The sequence below is a fragment of the Grampus griseus genome (assembly GCF_964374135.1).
Source record: "Grampus griseus genome assembly, chromosome: 4".
In the NCBI taxonomy this organism is placed as follows: domain Eukaryota; kingdom Metazoa; phylum Chordata; class Mammalia; order Artiodactyla; family Delphinidae; genus Grampus; species Grampus griseus.
Genome location: NC_138997.1, coordinates 142,766,258 through 142,789,380, shown reverse-complemented (window position 1 = coordinate 142,789,380; position 23,123 = coordinate 142,766,258). Strand labels below are relative to the sequence as shown.

At 55.9% G+C, this 23,123-nt stretch overlaps 1 protein-coding gene across 1 annotated transcript in view; it reads left to right on the top strand.

Moving 5' to 3' along the window:
- Positions 1-23,123, top strand: part of CFAP99 (cilia and flagella associated protein 99) — a gene marked incomplete at both ends in the record, with an annotated part of 36,589 nt that overhangs the window by 6,178 nt on the left and 7,288 nt on the right. Inside the window, 9 exons of the mRNA XM_082654045.1 lie at positions 3,746-3,890; positions 4,237-4,331; positions 7,811-7,930; positions 9,465-9,623; positions 12,495-12,575; positions 12,731-12,805; positions 13,718-13,789; positions 13,998-14,089; positions 14,738-14,942. Of these exons, the coding sequence (XP_082510171.1) occupies positions 3,746-3,890; positions 4,237-4,331; positions 7,811-7,930; positions 9,465-9,623; positions 12,495-12,575; positions 12,731-12,805; positions 13,718-13,789; positions 13,998-14,089; positions 14,738-14,942 (1,044 nt within the window). The remainder of the gene's footprint in view (positions 1-3,745; positions 3,891-4,236; positions 4,332-7,810; positions 7,931-9,464; positions 9,624-12,494; positions 12,576-12,730; positions 12,806-13,717; positions 13,790-13,997; positions 14,090-14,737; positions 14,943-23,123) is intronic.

Genomic DNA, 23,123 nt, shown 5'->3' with positions numbered 1-23,123 from the left:
TGGGGTCCAGGCCTCACCCTGCCTTCTGTGCTAGCCTGGCCAGGAGGACCTGGCCTAGGGCTCAGTGCCCTCTGACCTGCGTGTCACCTCTGGGCCTCGGTCTCCTCTCTGTGACCTGCTGGCCTGACCTTCCCGGCGGAGAAGACCTGGCATGCGGGCCAGAGTGTCAGGTCCTGGCTCCTCACCTTCCCAGACCCCTGGGCCGATGCAGCCCTGCCTGACCCCCTCACCGCGGGCAGGTGGCATCCTGTAGCCGCAGGCTCAAGGCTCTGGCCTTATTAAAAATACACATTCACCCCCCCAAACACAGACGTTCAAGTGAACGAGAAGTGGAGCTGCTGTTGTCTGAGCCTGGGAGGCCGGGGAGGCTGTAGGCAGGCATCCCACGGTGCCATGCAGCCTCAGCACGGGCAGCGCTGACTCAGGGCATCCTCCGTGCCAGCCCTGCTGACGCACTGCTTTCCGAGCTGCCTGTTCTGGGCCCCCCGGGCTTTCTCTGACCAGTGCAGTAAGTTAAAAGCAGGGACTGGGGCCCAGCTGGGGCTCGTGCCCTCTGGTGTGGGCACAGCCCAGGGGTTAGAGGAGCCTGAGGGGGCTCCTCTCAGGCAGGAGGCAGGAGGCAGGATCCTGGTTGCTGAGACCAGAGCTGACCCCGAGGCAAGAGCCCCCCACCTCCCCTCCTGGCTGTGCTCCGTAGGGAGGAGCCTCCACTCTGTGCCCCGCCTGCACCGGGACATCACGGGGTCCCCACGGCCTCCCACGGAGGCAGGATGCTCCAATCCCTCCCTCTTGAGCGCCCAGATGACATTCCAGCAGGGAAGGGGCAATAAACCCGGTGTGCGCTGCCCGCCGAGGGGGCCAGGCTGTGTCTGACCCTGAGGGGTGGTTAGGGATGCCTCCCAGGCCAGGTGACATCTGAGCAAAGACCTAATGGGAGTCGGGGAGCAAGTGTGCAGGGAAGAGCACTGCAGGCAGAAGGAACAGCCAGCGCCGAGGCCCTGAGGACACGTCCCGCGTATTGGAGAAAAAGAGGGCAGCCGGTGTGGCTGGAGTGGAGCCAGGATGGGGCGGAGGCCGGGGTGGGGGGGGGCGTTTTTGCGGTACGCGGGCCTCTCACTGTTGTGGCCTCTCCCGTTGCGGAGCACAGGCTCCGGACGCGCAGGCTCAGCGGCCATGGCTCACGGGCCCAGCCGTTCCGCGGCATGTGGGACCTTCCCGGACCGGGGCACGAACCCGTGTTCCCTGCATCGGCAGGCGGACTTTCAACCACTGCGCCACCAGGGAAGTCCATTGCCGGCCCTTTTAAGGACCCTTTGTGGAGTGTTCTCAGGAAGGACAGACACGATCTGACTTTCATTTTACAAAGAATTGCTTGGCGGCTGGCGCGTTGAAAATACACTGAGGAGGAGAAGCGGGAGAGCAGCTGGGACCCCATAGCCGGAGCCGATGCCTGGGACGGTGGGGTGGGCATCAAGGGCTTGGTCTGAACGGTGGAGCAGGGCATTGTGTTTATGGAGCCGGGCAGGCGGGGGAGGGCAGGACTGGGCAAAGCCCATGGGGTCAGACACCCAAGCAGGGAGGTAGAACAGGGGCAGAGAGCGCTTCCCGAAGTCCAGGGAGAGCCGCCCGCGCTGGCGCACATTTGAAATCAGCACGTGTCAGCCTTGGCAGCCGATGAGTTCACCCAGGGGACAAGTGCAGATAGTGGAGGAGAGGAAGAGGAGCCCGGGAGCGGAGGTCAGAGGTCAGAGGTCAGGTCGGAGGAGGACGTCATTACCCCGGATCAGATGGGGTCCCCGCAGGAGCCCAGAAGCCACTCGGGGCACTGGAAGGGCAGCTGAGTTAATGTCGGGCCCGGCCCCTGCCGAGGGAGGAGGGGAACGTCACCCCACTCGCCTCCCGTCACTCCTGCAAGTATGTCTCACCAGCAGAACCCAACTGTGCCCAGAACCCCCCCAGAAGTGGCTGGAGAAGGCGGCTCTCAGGCCTTCAGCCCCTGAGGTGCAGAGACTGGGAGGGAGTGAGAATGATGCCGTCTGCCCGCCGGCATCCAGCCACCCCGCTCACACGCGTGGGGTCCGGGGCTCTCCGAGGTCCTGGGCTCGTCCAAGACCCCTCAGATGACCTCATTACTCTGTTGTTTTCTTAGAGTAAAGACAAGGGAAGAAATCACAGAGGAAAAGGTAGATTTGACCTCAAAACAAAGTAAAAACGGGACTTCCCTGGTGGTCCAATGGTTAAGACTCTGTGCTCCCAATACTGAGGGCACAGGTTTGACCCCTGGTTGGGGAACTAAAATCCCACATGCCACATGGCGCAGCCCCAAAAAAAGAAAACAAAGGAAAAACCTCTACGCTCTACATGCTAAAAAATGTTTTATGCAAAGTTAAAAGGAAAATTACAAGCTTACGACAGATAACTATCACACTAATGACCATGTTAATTCCCTCAATATGCAAAGAGCTCCTAAAAATATTATCCAAATAAAAAAGGTTAGCCAAGGATATAAATTGATAATTCACAGAAGAGAAATACAAATAAATGTCCAGTAAATGTATGAAAATTTCATTGATAATAAAAAATTCAAAATAAAGCAAGGGAATGCCAAAATTTATCTAATAGGTTGTCCAAAAAAATTTGGGGGGAGGAGGGGAATGATACTGCTAGCAAGAGTTTATTTTGATGTGTTTTACATCTGTTGGGATCCCGTTCTACATTTTCAGTTTTACACGGTATTAAGTATTTTGTCATCTTACTATAAGTTTTCCAGAAACTTCATTGTAATGGCTGTGTCCTACTCACCCACAACATGGAGAGATCGTATCTGATTCCCTGTGTTGACATTTAGGCTGTTAATACTTTCAACCACTGCATGTACCGTTGCCCTGAGCTGCTTGTACATGGATATTTTCTGCTTTTTGTCCGGTTTCCTTAGATTCCCAGAAGGGTGGTTACTGGATTAAAGTGTATGGAAAATACAAGTCTCTTAAAACATATTTCCAGATTGCTTTCCAGAAACACTCACCAGCACCGTCCCACCAGCCCTTCTCATTGCTGCATTGGCAACATTAGACATTCTTTTTTTCTTATTGTCAAAAACTTAACTGGTTTTTTGAATAGGTAACATGTGACACACACAGGTCACAAACCCCACAATATTCCAAAGAGTAAGTAGAAAAAAGTCAGTCTCCGCAAACACTAATTCCCTCCCCCAGAGATTTTCCTTGCTTGGTTTTTTTTTTTTATTGTGGTAAAATACACATGACATAAAATTTACCATCTTAACTGTTCTTAAGTGTACAATTCAATGGCATTAAGTACATTCACGTGTGACCATCACCACTGTCCGTCTCCAGAACCTTCTCACCTTCACAAACTGAAACTCTGTCCACATTAAACAACAGCTCCCCACTCTCTCCCCCTACCCCCCGCGCCCCCCTTCTACTTTCTCTCCTGGGAATTTGAATCCTCTAGGGGCCTCATATGACCAGAGTCACACAGGACTTTTCCTTCGGGGTCATTTTCCGTGTTTATTTCCGTCTTTGCCCCACCGCACTGTCACCGCCCAGGAGAGCCGGTGGGACCGATTCCTGGGGGAGGACCTGCAGGGTCCGAGGGTCAGTGCTCCTGGGGGCCGGGGTGCTGCCCACTGCTCCGGGGGGCACTGGGGACCCCCACATCGGGAGGTGGCTGCCCTCTCCCCTGGCTTGGCCGGCGGCCCCCTCCCGAGCTGTTTCTCCTCCAGAACCTGAGCCCCCAGGAGCAGGCGTTCGTCATGGAAGTTCTGTCCGGGTGCCTCGAGTACCGGAAGCTGCTGACCATCGTGGTGGACGCCTTCTATGTGCGGGACGGCCGGCTCTGCCTGTGGACCGATTACAGCCTCTTTGAGGGTAGGTGCCTGTGGCCAGGCACGGTGTGGGGCCCTGCGGGCCAGGCCCTGGCCTCCTCGTCAGCTGCAGGCCCTCGACAGCGATGGCGCCCCCCACCCCCACCCCGTATGAGACGACGTCATTTGTACTGTTGTATCAGGTTATCGTTTTCACGTGGGCCCAGATGGAGCGCTTGCCTCTGGTCACACGCCCTGCTGGAGGCGGGCGCCTTCAGCTCAGTTCGCTGCACCTGCAGTGCACCTGTCAGGCCCTTAGCCTCTGGCTGACTCCCCCAGGGTCAAATGCCGGGGGCCCAGGGCGGGGACCCCCATGTCCTCCTCCCCACTCTTGCACCCTCTCTCCTTAGTGATCTGCTACCTGGCCACTTTCCAGCTGGAGGAGCTCGGCTTTCAGCTCTTCTGTAGCATCATGAAGTCCCAACCCGTCCACAAGGTGTGCAAGGTGAGCCCCACCTGCCCCAAGTTCTATTCTTAAACCCAACGTCAAAGGTCTGCCCCATCTGGCACTGACCTTTTACCTTTCTGGCTCACTTTAATGAAAGAAACTGCTGGGTTTGTTCTGTGTTTAAAACGAACCCATACCCTCTCTTTGCTGCAAACGTGCTCTTTTTGTGCCTGGGGAATTTGTTTTCCGTTCCTCATGGTCCGGTGGGTGGTAGCTGCTGGATGCTAGCTGTTAGTCACGACACGGAGTCCTTGCCTGTGCAGTCCGGGCCTCTGGAACCTTCTTGGGCTCCTCTGACTCGTGACCAAGCTCCAGGCCCAGGGCAGCCTCTCCTTCCTCCAAGAGGGGCTGTGTGGCTTTGCGGGGCCGAGGGAGCATTTCTGAGTGGGTCTGAGGATTGGTACCCTTCGAGAGAGAGCCTGCAGGAGCCCACCCCCCTGCCCTGCCCGGGACCACTCCTGTGGCTGTCTGTTTCCTGTGCAGAAAGCCCAGGACTCCTGGGCCTTGGGGCCCGCAGGACCACGAATGAACCTGAGGGTCCTGCCCTCTGCCGGCTACTCACACAAGGCATTTGCTGTGGGCCCGGCTTCCTCCGCAAGCAGCTCTTGCTTCACCCTCACAATGACCGGGTAAGGTCACTCCTACGGGCACTCATCCCACAGTTGAAGAAACTGAGGCACAGAGAGGTTCGGTAACTTGCCCAACGTCACACAGCACATGAGTGGCAGAGCCAGTTCTTGGACCAGGCTTTCAACTGTTGGCTCGCTCCTCCTTACTTGGCTTGGCGGGGGGGTGATGGACACACACACAGTCACCAGACCAGGACAGGGACTCTCTGGAGAAGAGCGGGGAGAGCTCAGGCCCCAGGAGTGCTTTGGGGCCTCTCTGGAAGGAGGCTGCAAGCTCTGCAGAGGCAGCTCAGGAAGGGTAGGGTAGGAGCCTTCCCACTGCCCCCGCCTGGGGAAGGGGAGACCTGGAGCAGTGACACTTGCCAGGACCACAGGCCCCAGAGATCTGCACCCTCCCCCAGCAGGTAACCTGAGGCAGCATGTTATTTATTTATTTTTTTTTGCGGTACGCAGGCCTCTCACTGTTGTGGCCTCTCCCGCTGCGGAGCACAGGCTCCGGACGCGCAGGCTCAGCGGCCATGGCTCACGGGCCCAGCCGCTTCGCGGCATGTGGGATCCTCCCGGACCGGGGCACGAACCCTTGTGCCCTGCATCGGCAGGCAGACTCTCAACCACTGCGCCACCAGGGAAGCCCCAGCATGTTATTTTTAATGACTCGTTTTTCTGTCTACATACAAATGTAAGCAACTCACAATGGGTAAATATTTGCATAGTTATCTTAAGCAAGGGCTTCACTTTTTTTATATAAATTTATTTATTTATGTATTTATTTATTTATTTTTGGCTGCCTTGGGTCTTTCCTGCACGCGGGCTTTCTCTAGTTGCTGCAAGTGGGAGCTACTCTTCGTTGCGGTGCGCGGGCTTCTCATTGCGGTGGCTTCTCTTGTTGTGGAGCACGGGCTCTAGGCGTGCGGGCTTCAGTAGTTGTGGCACTTGGGCTCAATAGTTGTGGCACGTGGGCTCTAGAGCGCAGGCTCAGTAGTTGTGGCGCATGGGCTTAGCTGCTCCGTGGCATGTGGGATCTTTCCGGACCAGGGCTCGAACCCATGTCCCCTGAATTGGCAGGCGGATTCTTAACCACTGCACCACCAGGGAAGTCCCAAGGGCTTTAATTTTATGACAGCATTTTCTGAGAGATCTTTGGAGACTGCCCAGGGCCAGCTTCCCGGCTGGAGAGCCTGCACTTGGTTCACGCTGTGCTGTCAGAGTCTTGAAATTCTTAGTAACTGTTGAGCAAGGGGCCCACGTGTCAGTTTGCCGTGGTGGAGCCAGCCCTGCCCCGCCTTGGCCTGCAGAGCCTGCAGAACCCATGGAGAGCAGCTCTTGGCCAGCACAGCGCCTCCAGTGCAGGTTCCTGGGCATTTATCTCCCAGAAGAGTTTCTGGGAGAAGATTCATGGAAACGGCCCATTCACACTCCCAAAGGAGCTGGGAGCTGCAGGAGGTGGTGCGGCACCCCACCAGGGCCCTCCTTCCTCGGCCCACACCCCATGCCCCAATCCCCACAATGCCAGTCCCATTAGGGTCCGCCCGCCTCGGGTTCATAGACAGGGAGCAAGCTGTTGAGGACAGGACGGCTGCCCAGGGAACCCCTCAGACCACACCCGCGTGCTGTCACCACTGTGGTCAGATGAGCTGGTGCTTGGGCAGCCTTGGCTGCGGTCCCCTTGGGAGACAGTGCTGTATGTGGGCCAGTCTAGGGGGCCCTGGGACAGCACCTGGAGGGGTGCTGGCAATCCTGTTCCCTCCAAGGACGCTCACACTCACATGCTGGAATCCTCTGGACGGCAGGGAACCCACCCGGAAGCCCACCCCCATTCCACCTCGTTCCCTGGGGGGGCTGCCTCCACCACACCCGCAGAGAGAAGGAGGCCCCCTTTAGGAGGGCCCTAGCCCCAGGGCGGGGAGCAGTATGTCCCCAGGTGGGGGTCAACAGACCAGCTGCACTGCGTGGGAGGAGGGGGCTTGGGGATGGAGGGGTGGGCTGGGACAGGGAGTGCAGAGACCCCAGGGCCCAGCTACGGGGGGGCGGGGCTGGGAGGGGGATTGCAGAGACCCCAGGGCCCAGCTACTGGGGGCTGGGACGGGGAGTGCAGTGACCCCAGGGCCCAGCTACAGGGGGCGCTGGGAGGGGGCGTGCAGTGACCCCAGGGCCCAGCTACCGGGGCTGACTGCCTCCTTCTGACAGGAAGCGGGAGCAGGGCTGAAAGAGTGGGTGGGAGAGAGGTGGGGGCACTGAGCAGGGTAGGGCGGGGAAGCTGAGGAGAGGCCCTTGGGGTGGGGTGGGGTGCGCAGGGGCCAGGCTGCCAGGTGGGAAGCTGTGGAAGACTCTAGAAGGACACCTGGCTGCTGCTCCGTGAAGAAGGGCGGGGAGGCCTGAGGGGAGGTGGGAGGTGAGCACGTGGCTGCGGGGCAGCGGCCCCCCTGGGGAGGCAGCCGTGGGGACCAGAGACCCTGCCCTTGCCCACCGCTACCCCCTGGCTCAGCCACTTGAGTTCACCACGGCTGCAGGGACGCCTGCTCAGCCCACCAGGCCCCACGTGTGGCCTTTACTGCCCCAACAGCCACTCAGCCAGAGAGGGGCGGACAGGCTTCTCCAGCGGGAGTCGGCCCAGGTCCACAGAGGGTGCGAGGGGTTGGAGCCCGGGGGCCCACGGCAGGCAGGGACCCACTGGCTCAGGCGGGAGCCCCGGCAGCTCCCCCAGCCCAGCAGGAGGGGGCGAGTGGGGTGGGGCCCCCTGCCTGCTGTGGGCTGCGCTCCCCTGGGGGGCGATGGCCACACCCGGTCCCCTCGGCCCTGACTCTCCCTGTGGAGGCACCTGACCCCCACGGCTCCCTCTTCCCTCAGTTCCTGGGGTTCCTCTTCAACCCCTTGAACCTGGGCTCGTGGATCAAGGATGAGTGGAGCCTCATCTACGAGACCACCCACGTGAAGGAGCAATGGATCGACCCCCTGATGAGGTGGGCAGTGCAGGGCCCCGATCCGGTGCAGGGGTGTGGGGCGTCCACGCGGGCAGCCAGCCAAAGGCCAGCAGGGCCTGATGGCCAGTGGCTTTAGGACCAGCTGGATCAGGGGGTTGTGAGCTGGCCCCTTCTGCCCTGGAACCCACTGGCTGAGGAGGGCGCTGTGCCGGTGCCACCTTGCTGCAGGGACCCTGCTGGTCCGGGGATGCAGGGGCGGACGTGGGGTGGGGAGCTGAGGTAGCAACAGCCTCTGATGGGCTCCGGCCCACATCTCTTCCCCAGCTGCCCCCAGGGTGCCACTCCTGGGCCTGGCACCCCAGAGCTGCCCTCTGCCTTGCCCTGCCTCTCCCATGGCAGGCTCCGGCCCACGCTGGTTTTGCTGGTACAGGCCAGGACCCCCAGGCAGAGGGCCGGCTCAGTGGTCTCTGGGGAGAGGCCTGCTAGGGCCAGGGTGCAGCTGCCCCCTCCAGCTGTTTCCCTTCTGACGGGGCCGGGGGAGCCACCTCGTCTCGCTGGGACAGGCAGGCAGAGGGCTCTGGCACAAACAGACCCCTGAGGTACCAGCTATGTGTGGGAGGCCCGGGGCCCCGGGAAGGTGGGAGCCCCTCGTGTGGGAGAGGAGGCCCCGGCCCTGGGCAGCGGGGTGTCCCTCAAAGCTGTCCCTTCACCAGGGGGACGTCCTTGTCCCCGCCAGGCTGGACTTGCTGCCCGTCCGCAGGGCTGGGCCTGCGGGGCCCTGCGTCCCTGTCCACCACCCCGTATGCAGCCTTCCCCGCTCGCTCTGTGACCAGCCCCATCACAGACCTGTCCCTTCCCCCACTGCCCCTCCCGATACCCCACTCCCTGTTGGCCCTCAGACATGCCCTTCCTCCCCCTGGTGACCTTGGTCCTCAGGCTGGGGCAGGAGCAGTTCAAACCAAGCTGTCTCCCCAGGGGAGCCCTGCAGGAGGGTCACCGGCCAGGTGGGCAGTGGTGGGCTGGCGTGGAGGCACGGAGGGGGCCCAGACTTTGGGGCAGCCCAGTAGGGCCCTTCTGAAGCCCCTGCCCCGGGCCCCCCCCCCTCGAGACTCTGAGACTCTCTCCCCGCCCCGTCCCCCTCTCGAAGCCCAGCTCCCCCTGTCGCTGACACAGCTCCACGGACCTTCCTTTTGAATCACCAGCCTGCTCCCTGCTCCTGGCTTCCTCCCCCTGTGCCACCTGCTGGGGACCAGATTAGCTCCATGGGTCCTCGGAGCCCCCGGATTCCTGCAGCGGGGACCCACCCTGTCCCTATCCTCCCGCCCCCTCCCCCCAGGATGAGGATGCCGCTGGGCCTCTGTCTCCTCCTCCGTGCTAGGGGAGCGCTGGTGCGTGTGGCCCTGGGGTGTGGGGAGCCGGCACCCGTGAGTGAAGGGCGGCTGTTGGTCCCACCGCTACCCGCCCCCAGGCAGACACAAGCTCCTGGGGGGTCCTTCAGGTCCTGAGGGGCTGTTCCCTTGTTGGCGTGCTTAGGAAGTCACCCTACGTGGCCGCTCCCACCTTTGCCTTCAAGGTGGCAGCCGGAGGTCCAGGAGCTGCTCAACCAGTTGACCAATAAGCCCCCTCTTCCAAAGACCAAGGCCAAGCTCACAGAGCCCAAGGAGTTCAACCTGACTGCCCCCAGGCCCCGCGCCATCCCAGTGCCTGAGCCAGTCCCCGTGGTGGCCAAGACCAGACCAGTAAGTGTGGCTGATCGCAGTGGGCTCAGTGTGTCCAGGCAAGGAGAGTGGATCGTGTGGGCCAGTGGGGCTGGGCTCTTCCAGGGCTGAGGGTGCCCGGACCAGAGCAGGAGCATTTGATCACCCTCCCCAGCCCCATCTCACCCCACAGAGAGGGAAGCCCAGCTGACCCAGAGCCTGCCCAGCGGAGTGGGTTCCTGCGCCCCACCTACTGAGGTCTGGTCAGTAGGCGTGGAGTGGCGCTTTTGGCTGCGGGGCGCAGGCCCGTCTTGGCACTTGGTACTCGGAGCCCGCTTTTAACCCTGTGGCAGTGTACCGCTCCCTCCCCACTGTGTATGCGCGTGTGTAGGTCGCGGTCTCTGCTCCTCGGGCTGCGGGGGTGACCTTATCCGCGCCTCAGGGCCTCTGCCTGTCTATCCCATCTGCCTAGGGCCTCTTCCTCTACCTCTCCCTCCCCTGCCTCGCTGACTTCTGTTGGTCAGAATGCTTTGTATTACAAGTAACAGAAAAAAGCAGCTCAGTCTGGCTTAGACAACAGAGAACCAGCTGACTCTCAGGGCTGAAGTAGGATAGGCTTCAGGCATAGTTTGATCAGGGTTCCAGAGCTGCTTCTCTGTGACTCTCTTCACCTAGTCCCTTCCAAGGGTCAACTTTATCTTTGGGCTAACTTCCCTCATTGTAGCAAAACATCCAGGCCTCACACCCACACTACATCATCCAGGGCATGAGAGGACATCTGGGGTCCAGAATCCTGTGAAAGTGTGATTAGACCAATTTAGGTTGCATGTCTACCCTTGAACTCCTCACTGTGACTGGGAGTGTAACGTTCTGATCGGCCGTGGGCTCTACGCTGAACATCTGTGATGGACTCGGCTTCCCAGAACCAATCTGGTTCCCCAAAAGAACTAAGCACTACATGGAGGGTAAGGGGATAGTGCTGGGAGGTGCCAAGGTCCCAGACCACTCCCACCACCTGTCAGGTCTCGTTACAGTCTCTGCCCAGAGAGGCCTTCCGTGAACCCCTCGCCTATCAGGTATCTCTTAATTTCCTTCTCATTGACCCAGATCCTTTTCTTCATGGCATCAATTAGATTTCAGAGTTGTTTAGTAATTTGTGGGTCTATTTATTATCTGTCTCTTTTATCAGACCACCTCCATCTTATTTTTCCCATACCCCCAGTGCCTAGCACAGTCCTGGCTCAGAGCAGACCCTTGGAAAATATCTGTCAGATGGATGGATGGATGGATGTGTGGATGGGTGGGTAGGTGGGAGAATGGATGAGTGGGTGGGTGGACAAATGGATGGATGAGTGGATGATGGATGGATGAATAGATGGGTGTGTAGATGGGTTTATGGGTGGACGGTGGATGGGTGGGTGGTTGGGTGAGTAGGTGGGTGGGTGATGGATGGATGGTGGGTAGGTGAGTGGATGGGTGATCACATGGATGGATGGATGGGCCTTGTTGCCGAGCAACCCCACAGTTACCCAATCTGTGGGAGCCTCAGCGTTTCTGACCCCAGGTCCTCTGGTCTAAGCGTGTTTACCTCATGTCATTTTACCACCTGCATCTCTCTCCCTCTCTGCCTGGCCCCTTCCCATCCCCTGCCCTGCTCCTTAGCTGCACGAGCTGTGAGATATTGGTGGACCGTCTCCTTCCGTGGGGTCCACAGATGGCTGTGCTGGAACCATAAGCTCGTTCCCTCCACACTCCCTGCCCTGCTCCATGCCCAGGACCCTCTTCGCCTCCTGGGTTAAGAGCTCACTCCAGGTCACTCATTCAACAAACGTGTCTGGATGCCCAGTATGTGCCAGGCACTGTGCCTTCATGGAGCATGTGTTCCAGTGAAAAAAAGGATAAGTAAAATGTAAGGTGTGTTAGCTGGTGAAAAATGCCGAGGAGAAAAAATACTTCAGGGAAAGGAGATGAGAAGTGTTGGAGGGGCTGCATGGAGTTCTGGACGGCACGGCCAGGAAAGCCCTCCTGAGAAGCACCGTGGGGTAAAGAACGAGAAGTGAGCAAATGAGTCATGGATTTGTCTGGGGGAAGAACATATCAGACAGAGCAAAGCCTGTGCAAAGGCCCTGGGGCAGTGCCATCCCTCCCCCAAGGGTCAGGGGGCAGCCAGGAAGGGAAGGAGGGGATGGGAGGGGAGGTGTTCAGGGGGCAGAGAGACAGGATATGGGCTCACAGGGTCCCTCTGGCTGTGGTGGCCAAGGAGGGAGGTGAGGGGTGGCCTTGAAGCAGGTGGGCAGTTTTTGAGGTGGACGTGGCTGTGAGAGACCGAGAGGGGTTGAGGAGGGCACTGAGGAGGACCCCAAGGCCTCGATGTGGGCCAGGGATGGACAGCAGTCAGGGTCAGCAAGGCTGGGGGAGGGGAGGGTTTTGGGGCAGAGAGGGTTTCAGGTTTAGAGATGATGAGTTTCCTACGAACATTAGACGTGCAGGGGAGGGGACACGGAGTTAGGAGTCTGGAGTTCAGGGGTTTCCAGCCGGGCTCTGCCCCACCCACGCTGTGGACACTGCTCCCCTCCAGGAGCCACCCTGCTGTCTCAGTGTTACTGCTGCAGCCCCTCCCCCTCACAAGCCGCTCACTTTTCTGGGGTCCGTGACACTCCCCCAGCCCTACCTGTCCCTCCAGCGTCTGCTGGGCCTGGGCCCTGTGCTTGGCCACCTTCCTTCCTGCTGCTGGCGTGGCGTCCCCCCCTCTCCTCCGCGGGTGACCACCGGCCCTGCTCCTCCTGGCGAGAGCACCACCGTCCGCCCTCCTGGCCCTGGCACCTTCCTTCACCCACATCTAGCGGGCACTTCTACTCACCCCTCCAAAGTGCCGCGGCTCACCAAGGGCTCTTCCTTCCACCGCGCCGCCAGGTCCGCAGGAGCACCTACCGGCCGCCCAAGGAGCAGCGGCTCCTGGAGACGACCAAGAGATACAATCGCCGCAAGGCTGAGGTGGGCCCCCTGTACGCGGAGACCCCTGTGCGGGCGTCAGGGGCGAAAGGCAGCTGGGGAGGAGGCGAGGGGCGGGGGCGGGGCTGGCCCGTGCCTTTGCGGCCCGGGGCTCCCGCGGGGGCCGGCGGGCTGGAGCGGCCTGTCTCTGTGCGCAGGAGCTGCTTCTGCGGGCCAGCGTCGAGGAGATGCGGTGCGCGCGGCCCAGCCCCCGCAGGGAGCCCCCGGTGGAGGTAACGCCAGCACACCCACAGCCTGGCCGGTCTTCCCGGCGGCCTCCTCTCACATCATAGACACGTCCCTCCCCGTGCCACGGCCGCGGCCACACTTCGAGGGCCACGGAGGGGCGGGGCCCAGCGCCGCCAGGCTGAGTGCGGCCGAGCGGGCAGGTGCATCGTCTCCTTCCCTGGGTGTCTCCAGAGTTTCCATCCTGAGCACTTAGTGTTTCTGTGAGGAAAACCCCAGGGTGTGTTTGTCAATAAGGAAAGTCAGGGAGCAGGATAGGGAGGGCCCATTCTGGGTGGATGCTGAGCGAGGCTTACGCAGGAGGAGCCGCCCGGCCCCGCCCCCCCGCCCTGGACCCACCTCCCCGCCCTGGCCCCATCTGGGCGGCGGCGGACGGGGCGAGGTGAGCCCCCCAAGCAGTTGGGGCAGCCCAGGAGAGTGGGCACCCCACATAGGAGCAGCAGGCCCCAGGGTGTGATGGCTGAGGTGCTGCGGTGGGGAGCTCTACCCGCTGCTCGCCCACCGTGGATGTGGTGCCCACCCTGAGGGTGTCTGCAGAGCAGCAGCGGCCTGGGCAGGGAGCAGCCCAGGGAAGGTACTGGGGGCCAGCCCCGGGGGCAGTGGAGGAGAAACCCCTGAGCCCAGAGGCTCCAGCCCCCCGACTAGGAGCTGCGGTCCCCAGCCCGGCAGGCTCTGCACCTTCCCTGCCCCTGCCTGGGTGGCTGGACGGCCTTGGAGGACAAAGGTGCTGCGGGGGACCCAGTGCAGGGGGCGGGCTGGGCTGGAACGCGTGGGTGGGCGGCTGGCGTTAGGACAGAGGGGAGTGAGCCAGGCCTCCCAGGGCTGCAGGGCCCCCCGCTCAGCCGGGGTGTGTTTGGGGGCACCTTGTGGGCACAGGTGCCAAGTCCTGACCCCCATAGGACTCCAAGACGAAGCTGCGGCTCCGATTTCCACCTCGAATCCTCAAGGCTCCGAAACTGACCTTCTACAGGGTGAGCGGTGCCCCTGACTGTCGGCTCGGGGCCTTGGCTCCAGGCCCCGCCCCGCCCCCTGGGGCCCACCTCCGGGCCTGTTCCCCTGAGGACAGCCCCGCCCTTGAGGCAGAAGGAAGCGCTGGGGAGGCGGCGGAAGGGCAGAGGGGCACTTGCTGCTCCGAGGCTCCCCTCCCCCATCACAGCCGGCCCCTACTCTCTCCTGCAGCCCAACGATGACTCCCCGGTCAAGCTGAACACTGCTGCCATCCTGCGAGAAGGGGCCTTATACCAGCGGCAGGTGGAGAGAGAGCTGCAGAGGTGGGGTGGCAGCTCCTTGGCCTCCCCTCCCCTCCGGGAGCGCAAGAGGGGCCGGCGCCTGGCAGCTGCAGTCCTGCAGAGGCGGCTTTGGGTGGGGGGCACCCAAGCAGGCCAGTGTCAGGGTCACAGCTGCATCGTAGGAAGACAATCTGCACTCAGTGAGGGAGATGGACTGGGTAGGAGGAGGCTTAGCAGAAGCCTGGCCCACCCCAAAGTCCCCTGAGGGGTCACCTTCTCCTGGGATCCCTTTCTGATGCTCCCTCCCCTACCAGCAGGGCTGCAGACCCCTGCACTTACCCCAAGAGTTGGGCTGCGGGTGGGAGCTTGGGTGGCTGACCAGATGGATGAGAGGATGGACAGACGCACAGGTGGACAAGAGGGTGGCGGATGGACGGACAGGTGGGCAGGGGTGGCGGATGGACAGACAGGTGGGTCACACACGAGTGGATGGGGGCTGGAGATGTGGCTGGAGGGCGGACGCACAGGACCGGGACGGGTGGACAGTGCGTGGAGCGGGTGGCTGGTGTTGGTAGAGGGCGGCCCACGCCTGTGAAGGCCACTGCCCCCAGGGGAACTATGGCCTCCTGGTGGCCCATGCAGCCCCACCACAGGAGACCCCCAGCCCCGCCTCTCGCCTTCTCTCCCCAGGGTGGATAAGCTCATGGACGGGGCGGGGGACCTCTCCGAGTTCCTCAAGTGGCAGAGGAAGATACAGGCGAAGGACCTGGAGGAACAGCTGGCCGCAGGCGAGTGCCGGCGGCTGCAGGGGAAGCTCAGCCACGAGGAGGCCGTCCTGGCACGGCAGCAGGTGGTGCAGGAGAAGAAGCAGAAGGCCGACCAGAAGAAGGAGGAGGTGACGGGCGAGCCGGGGTGGCTGGGGCCTGGGCCGGCTGTTCCTGTGGTTGCCGCCCCCAGGCATTTCCTTCTAAAACCCACAGAGTCGAGGTGCTTCCTCTGGCCCCATCTCACCAGGTGGGGCTTCTGGAAGCATCTGGGGTCAGCTGGCCTGCGTGGACTGTCTGGCCAGCACTTCTGGTCCAGACTGCCCCCCCGCCCCCACTAGCACGGTCAGTTGGTCCGCACATCCACGTGTGAGGGAGGACCTGAGGTCTGGCAGAAACTTCCAGAAGGCCAGCATGTTTGCATAAGATGCGAGAGGGTCTGTGGACACCCACGTTTCCACTTCAGATGCTCTGGACGTCAGTCCTGCCCTTCCTCCTCCTAGGACGGACGTCCTGGCCGGGGCCTCCCTGCCTGTGTCCCTTTCAGTGGGCCTGGCGGCGGCCCAGATGAGGCGGGAGCCTGCAGGGCCCAGAGGCCCAGCCGTAGCCCCCTCTCCTTAGCCGTGTGCCACTGAGGGGCGCCCGTCGGCAGATGTGCCCCAGGTCCCCGAGAATTACTTCTCCCGGCAGACGCGTCTGTATCTGCTCTTCGTGTTAGGGTTGGTTTTCCTTCCTTTTTAGCTCACTTCTTAAAAATACAAAGTCAAAACAATATGACACGTAGCCTCAGAGAAGTCTTACTTCTTGTAGGTCTGTAACTTACAGCCCATTTCCACCTCCACCCCAAGTCCTTATTTTCATGAATTTCTGTCTTTCCTTCCAAGCAAGTATACACACTTCTTGTTTCCCCTTTCCTTAACATAGACTGTCCCAGCCTGCTTTACCGGCAATGGATAATGTGCAAGTTCTTCCTCTTTGTGGAGGTGGCTTTTCGAGGCCCACTGCTAGAGGAGGGACTGCTCCGTCAGAGTAGCTGATGTGGAGGTTCTGTCTTGTTCTTGTGGCTGTTGTTGTTGGGGGTTTTGAGGTCTTACCAGAGATGCCACATCACCTTCCCTGGGCAGGAACTTCAAGGCCCCAGCACCGGGGGAAGGGGCCCAACCCCCCTGACCCACCCACAGAGGTTACTGTACTGAGTTCAGGAATTTTTGCCAGTCTCAGAGGTGAGAAATAATATCTCAGTATAGCTCTGATTTGCATTGCATCTATGAAACGTGAATTTGAGGATGTTTCCATATCAGAGCCACTTCTGTGTCTTTTTCTGTGAACTGTCTGTTCATGTCTTTTGTCATTTTCTTTTCTTTTTTTTCCCCAGTTTTATTGGGGTATCATAGACAAGTAAAATTTGTATATATTTAATGTGTATAATATGATATTTTGATATACAGATACATCGTGGGGTGATCGCCACAATCAAGCTAATTAACACATAGTTACTTTTTTGTGCATGTGGTGAGAACACTGAGATCTACTGTCTTAGCAAATTTAAAGTGTACAAAACATTATCGTTAACTCTAGTCACCATGCTGTACGTTAGGTCCCTAAAGCTTATTCATCTTCTAACTAAAAGCTTTGACCTTTTGACCAACATCTCCCCATCCCCCTCACCCCCCAAGCCCCTGGTAACTACCATTCTACTCTTTGTTATTATGAGTTCAACATTTTTAGATTCCTGCAGAAGTGAGATGAGACAGTATTTGTCTCTTTGCGGCTGGCTTATTTCACCCAGCATAACGTCCTCCGGGTTCACACGTGTTGCCACAAATGGCAGGATTTCCTCCTTTTTTAAGGCGGAATAATATTCCATTATGTACGTATAGCACATTTTCTTGATCCATTCATCTATCGATGGACACTTAGGTTGTTTCCGTATCTTGGCTACCATGAATAATACGGCAGTGAACATAGGAATGCAGATGTCTCTTCAACACAGTGATTTCATTTCCTTCAGATGTACCTCCAGAAGTGGGATTACTGGGTCATACGGAAGTTCCATTTTTTATGTTTTGAGGGACCTCCATACTGGTTTCCATAGTGGCTGCCCCAATTTACATTCCCACCAACAGCGCACAGGGTCCCTTTTCTCCATATCTTTGCCAACGTTTGCTATCTTTTGACGTTTTATGCTGGCCGTCCTAACAGGTATGAGGTGATAGCTCGTTGTCACTTTGATTTGCATTTCCCTGATGATTAGCGATCTGGAGCATCTTTTCGTATACCTGTTGGCTGTTTGTATGTCTTCTTTGGAAAAATGTTTGTTCATGTCCTTGGCCCATTTTTAAAATCAGGTTACGTTATTTTATTTTATTTTGCTATCGAGTTGTGCGAGTACCTTATATATTTTGGACATTAACCCCTTATTGGATATAGGATTTACAAATATTTTCTCCCATTCCGTAGGTTGCCTTTTTATTTTGTTGACTGTTTCCTTTGCTATGCAGAAACTTTTTCATTTGTGTAGTCCCACTTGTGCTTTTGGTATCAAATCAAAAGTAAATAAATAATCGCCAAGACCAAGGCCAGGAAGCTCTTCCCCTATGTTTTCTTCTAGGAGTCTTATGGTCTCAGGTCTTACATTTAAGCCTTTGACCCATTTTGAGTTGATTCTTGTGTGTGGTGTAAGATAGGGGCTCAGTTTCATTCTTTTGGGTCTGTATATCTGGCTCTTCCAACAACATTTATTGAAGAGACTATCCTTTCCCCATTGAGTTTTCTTGGTGCCTTGGTCAATGATTAGTTGACCATCTCCATTTTCTGTTGAGCTTAGAGTTCTTTACATATTAAGGAAAGTAACCCTTTAACTATAGTATGTTGTTACAGATTATTTTGTTCCAAGTACTCATTTGGCTGTGCTTAAATGATGTATTTTTGCCATGTAAATGTAATTTTCATGTCATCAAACTTATCAGTCTTTTCTTTCATTGTATCTGGATTTTGAATAATTAGGAAGGTTTTTCCCATACCCATGTTATACAAGAGTTCACGCATGTTTTCTTCTAGTATTTCTGTGGTTTCATTTTTACATCTGGATCTCTATCCACTTGAAGTTTATTCTTGTACACGGTGCGAGATCTGGATCCACTTTTATCGTTTTCAGATGGCCAGCCGGTTGGGTCTTCCAATCCATGAATGCGCTACGTCTCTCCATTTATTTAAATCTTTTATTTCCTTCATCTGGTTATTTAGGTTTCCGTATGTAAGTCCTTTACAAGTTTTGTGAGATTTGCACCGAAGTATTTCTTTTATTGTTTTCGAGTGGTTGTAAATGGTGCTGTATTTTTAATTTTGGTGGCCATGTGTTCAATCCTAGTAGGTAAAAATGCGATTGGTTTTGTGTGTTGTTTTTGTGTCCTGTGACCTTGCTGAACTCCCTTATTAGTTTTCTAGGACAAACAAGGAATTTAGTTGTAGATTCCTTGGATTTCTCCGTAGACAATCACGTAATCTGTAAATAAGAACAGTTTTATCTCTTCCTTTCTGATCTGCCTGTTTATTTACTCTTCTGCCTATTGCACTGGCTAGAACATTTGTGCCTAGATCACCATCTTGGCGGAAATCAGCCTTTCACCATTAAGTGTAATGTTAGATGGAGGTTTTTCTGTATGTGCTCTTTATTAAGTTGATGAAGTTCCCCCCATTCCTATTATTCTGAAAGTTTTTATCAGGAAATTCTGCCAGATGCTTCTCTGCATCAGCTGATACGGTCATGTGATTTTTCTTCTTTAGCCTGTTAATATGGTGGATTACACTGACTGAATTTCACATACTGAATCAGCTTTGCATCCCTAGAATAAACCCCGCTTGATTACGGTGTATAATTCTTTTTATATATGTTGAATTCTATTTGCTACTATTTTGATTTTCTTAAAGTTGTTCTTGCACATAGTTTCATAAGGGGTATTAGTCCGTAGTTTTCTTTTTTGTAATGTCTTTTGTCTGGTTTTGGTATCAGGTAATTCTAGCTTCATAAAATGAATTTGGAAACATTTCCTCCTCTTATTTTCTAGGAAAGATTGTGTAGAATTGGTATTAATTCTTTGAACATTTGGTAGGATTCTCTAGTGAAATCGTCTAGGCTTGGAGGTTTCTTTTCTGACTTTTCTAAATTAGAAATTCAACTTCCTTACAAGTTATAGGGTTATTCAAATGATCTGTTTCATATTGGGTAAGTTGTAGTTTGTATTTTTTGAGGAATTGGTCCATTTCACTAAGTTTCCAAATTCATGTATGTAGAGTTGTTTGTAATATTCTATTACCATTCTTTTTTATTTTTTTAATTTTTAAAAATTAATCATTTATTTTTTATTTATTTTTATCTGCATTGGGTCTTAGTTACTGCATGTGGGTTTTCTCTAGTTGTGATGAGCGGGGGCTACTCTTCGTTGCAGTGCACGGGCTTCTTATTGTGGTGGCTTCTCTTGTTGCGGATCACGGGCTCTAGGCGCGCAGGCTTCGGTAGTTGTGGCTCGTGGGCTTAGTTGCAACACAGCATGTGGGATCTTCCCGGACCAGGGCTCGAACCCGTGTCCCCTGCATTGGCAGGCGGATTCTTAACCACTGTGCCACCAGGGAAGCCCTACCATCCTCTTTTATGTCTGTAGGGTCTAAAGTGTTTCATTCTTGAATATTGGTGATTTATGTTTTTTCATTTTTTTCTATTAGAATTGCTAGAGATTTGTCAATTTCATTGATCTTTTCAAAAAACCAGCTTCTTGTTTCATTGATTTTTCTCTACTGTTTTTCAGTGTTACTGACTTCTGCTCTTTATTATTTCCTCCCTTCTGCTTGCTTTGAGTTTATTTTGTTCTTCTTTTTCTAGGTTCTTGAGATGGGATTTAGATTACTGACATGAGACGTTTCTGCTTTTCTATTGTAAACACTCAGTGTTACACATTTCCCTTTATTTGTTGCTTTAGCTGTGTCCACAAACTTTGATATGTTGTATTTCATTTTCACGCAGTTCAGTGTACTTTTTCATTTCACTTGAGATTTTCTCTTTGACCCATGGATTATTTAGAAGTATGTTGTTTAGTTTCCAAGCATTTGGAGATTTTCCTGTTATCTTTGATCATTGATTTCTAGTTGATTCCATTGTGGTTGTTGAACATACTCTGCTCTATTTATTTTAAATTGGTTGAGATTTTTTCGTAATTGCTTGTTGCATTTTTATGAGGGCTTCTTTACAAATCATTGTCAAATCTAGCATCTGTGATCTCAGTGCTAAGATCAGAGCTCAGTGCTCTACTGATTGTGTCTTCTTTCAGTTGGAGATCATCCTGGCTTTCGGTATGGTGAGTGATTTTCGATTGAAACCTGGACATTCTAGGTATTATGTTACAGGACTGTGGATGTTACTTAAGCCTTCTGTCTGAGCAGCCTCTCTCTGACGCTGCTCTGGCAGGGGAAGGGGGACACCGCCACATTACTGCCAGGTGGGCTTAGCAACCCACCGTCCCCACGTGGCCTCTGTTGACCCCTGAGAGGGGGCCCCTGATGATTTGTGGGTAAGGGCTCCAGCTAGACCTCCATCAATAAATACCCCCCCTGACTGGGAGAGGGAGGAGTACCTTATAACTGCCCCCCACGTGGCCTCCACTGTCACGTGGCAAGCATGGAGGTGAGAGTCCTCACTCTGCACTAAGCCTCCTCTGACACCACCTTAGTGGGGATGGGGAGGGACCCTTGTTCCCGCGGGTGGGGGTGGACACCAGGTTGCCACAAGCTCTCCTCTGACACCACTGACAGCCGGGGGCAGGTCCCAGCTCAGGCTCCTCTGTGCCACCTCCCCGTGATCTGGGGAGGGCAGAAGTCTTGCGCTCACTCAGCCTTTGCTCAGGTTTTGCCTGTGATGTCTGGTTGGAGCACAGGTTGTGCCACACAGTTTTCTGTGTCTGTGGCGGCTCCTTTCCTGGTCCCTTGGCAGGCTTTGGTTGGGCTTTTTCGTCTGCACCTATGGCATTTCTGGGTCCTCCAGCACCCAGCCTGGGACACATGAGGTAAAAGAAGACCCAGGGACGCCCCCGCCATGCCATCCTTCAAGTCCCACAGTCCCAGCCAGCCAGCCTTCTTCCCTCCGCCCTTCATAGCCTTCTGTGTGTTTAGTAATTTATATTCGGGGGTTTTAGTTGTGCCTGGTGGGAGGAATAGGGAAAAGCACCCCTACTCATCTTCCCAGAAGTGGAAGTCCCAGGTGTCGATTCTGATAAAGGCTTTTGCGGCATCTGTGGAGATAATCATATTATTTTTCTCCTTAACTCTGTTAATACGGTGAATCATATTAATGATTTCTTTTTTTTTAAACATCTTTATTGGAGTATAATTGCTTTACAATGGTGTGTTAGGTTCTGCTTTATAACAAAGTGAATCAGCTGTACATATACATATATCCCCATATCCCCGCCCTCTTGCGTCTCCCTCCCACCCTCCCTATCCCACCCCTCTAGGTGGTCACAAAGCACCGAGCTGATCTCCCTGTGTTATGCAGCTGCTTCCCACTAGCTGTCTGTTTTACGTTTGGTAGTGTATATATGTCCACGCCACTCTCTCACTTCATCCCACCTTACGCTTCCCCCTCCCCGTGTCCTCAAGTCCATTCTCTACGTCTGTATCTTTATTCCTGTCCTGCCCCTAGGTTCTTCAGAACCATTTTTTTTTTTTTTTTTTAGATTCCATATATATGTGTTGGCATACGGTATTTGTTTTTCTCCTTCTGACTTACTTCACTCTGTATGACAGACTCTAGGTCCATCCACCTCACTACAAATAACTCAATTTTGTTTCTTTTTATGGCTAACATTCCTATTAATGATTTCTTAATGTTGACCCATCCTTGCCTTCCTGCGACAAATCCCGTGCGGCTTCCCTGGAATTTGAAAGTCCTCGGACTCACATGGGGAAGTCCAGAGGCAGGAGGCAGTGGGTGGAGAGCAAAGGTGGGCTGTAGTCGCGAGCAGCCGTGCACTTCCCTTGACCAGAGACCCTGAGAGGATCCCGGAAGAAGCCACCCGGAGTCACCTTCAGAGGTCCACCTGGAGGGGCAAAGACCCCATCAGAGGGGTGGGTGCTGGAGGCCAGGACTTGGACTAGAAGCTGCGGCCTGACAAGCGGGCTTGCTGGGCAGAGGGACTGTGTTCAGGCGACCCGCCCACGGTGCAGAAGCAGCAGCTCCACCAGGGAGGAGAGCTGCTGGGAGGGAGGGAGGCCCCTCCGGCAGGCTTTGCCCCAGGGGGCGGGAAGGCGTTTGGAGCCGCTACCTTCTACTCCTTGGGGCTCTCTCAGTATTCCTGGCATGGGGCTGTTCTTGTGACAGCAAGGACAGAACAGCCTGCCCCCACGGCCCCTCCCCTCATCGGCCTGTCCTGACGCCAGGTCAGCAGGAGGGGCTCCAGCCCACACAGGCTGGCACCCCCTCCCATGGCTCGATGGTGGCTTGGTGAGGTCCAGCTCCGTCCCTCCCAACCCCGGGGGTCTCGTGAGCCAGAGGCCTCCAGTCAGAAGCACAGGAGTCGTGGGCCTCCGGGGAACAGCTTGGGAGAGGGCACCCTGTGGGGGCTGGCGGCCCAGCCACGACACCCAGGCACCCTCTGCCTCGCGTCATAATTAGGACAGCTCCCCGAGCCCCGAGCCGTGTTCCCCAAAGCCCGGCCGACTCTGGCTGGACCATCCGGCACAGGTCTAGAGGCTTCTCTTGCTGACCTGGAACGTCCAGGTACACGCATGTAGATGATGAGCGTGTTTTATGAACAAAGTAACCTGAGTAGACGGCGCTAAACATTTGAAGACAAAAGGAATTGTACTGTTTTCGTGCGCCGTTCATGCTGAACTGGTGACTTTCACAGCCTCCGTGTCGTTTTTTTTGTTTTTAGTATTAATTTATTTAGCTGTGCCAGGTCTTCCTTGTGGCATGCAGGATCTTTAGTTGTGGTGGCGTGCATGCGGGATCTAGTTCCCAGACCAGGGATTGAACCCGGGCCCCCTGCTTTGGGAGCGTGGACTCTTAGCCACTGGACCACCAGGGAAGTCCCCAGCCTCCGTGTCTTAATGGGACTTTGTCTCCATGGGAGGTTCCGTTGCCACAGCCTGGCCCACAGAGGGAGCCCCTTCCTCGCCTCTGTGCTCTCAGCATCCTCTCACTGTTGCGGCCTCTCCCGTTGCGGAGCACAGGCTCCGGATGCACAGGCTCAGCGGCCATGGCTCACGGGCCCAGCCGCTCTGCGGCATGTGGGATCTTCCCAGACCAGGGTGCGAACCCG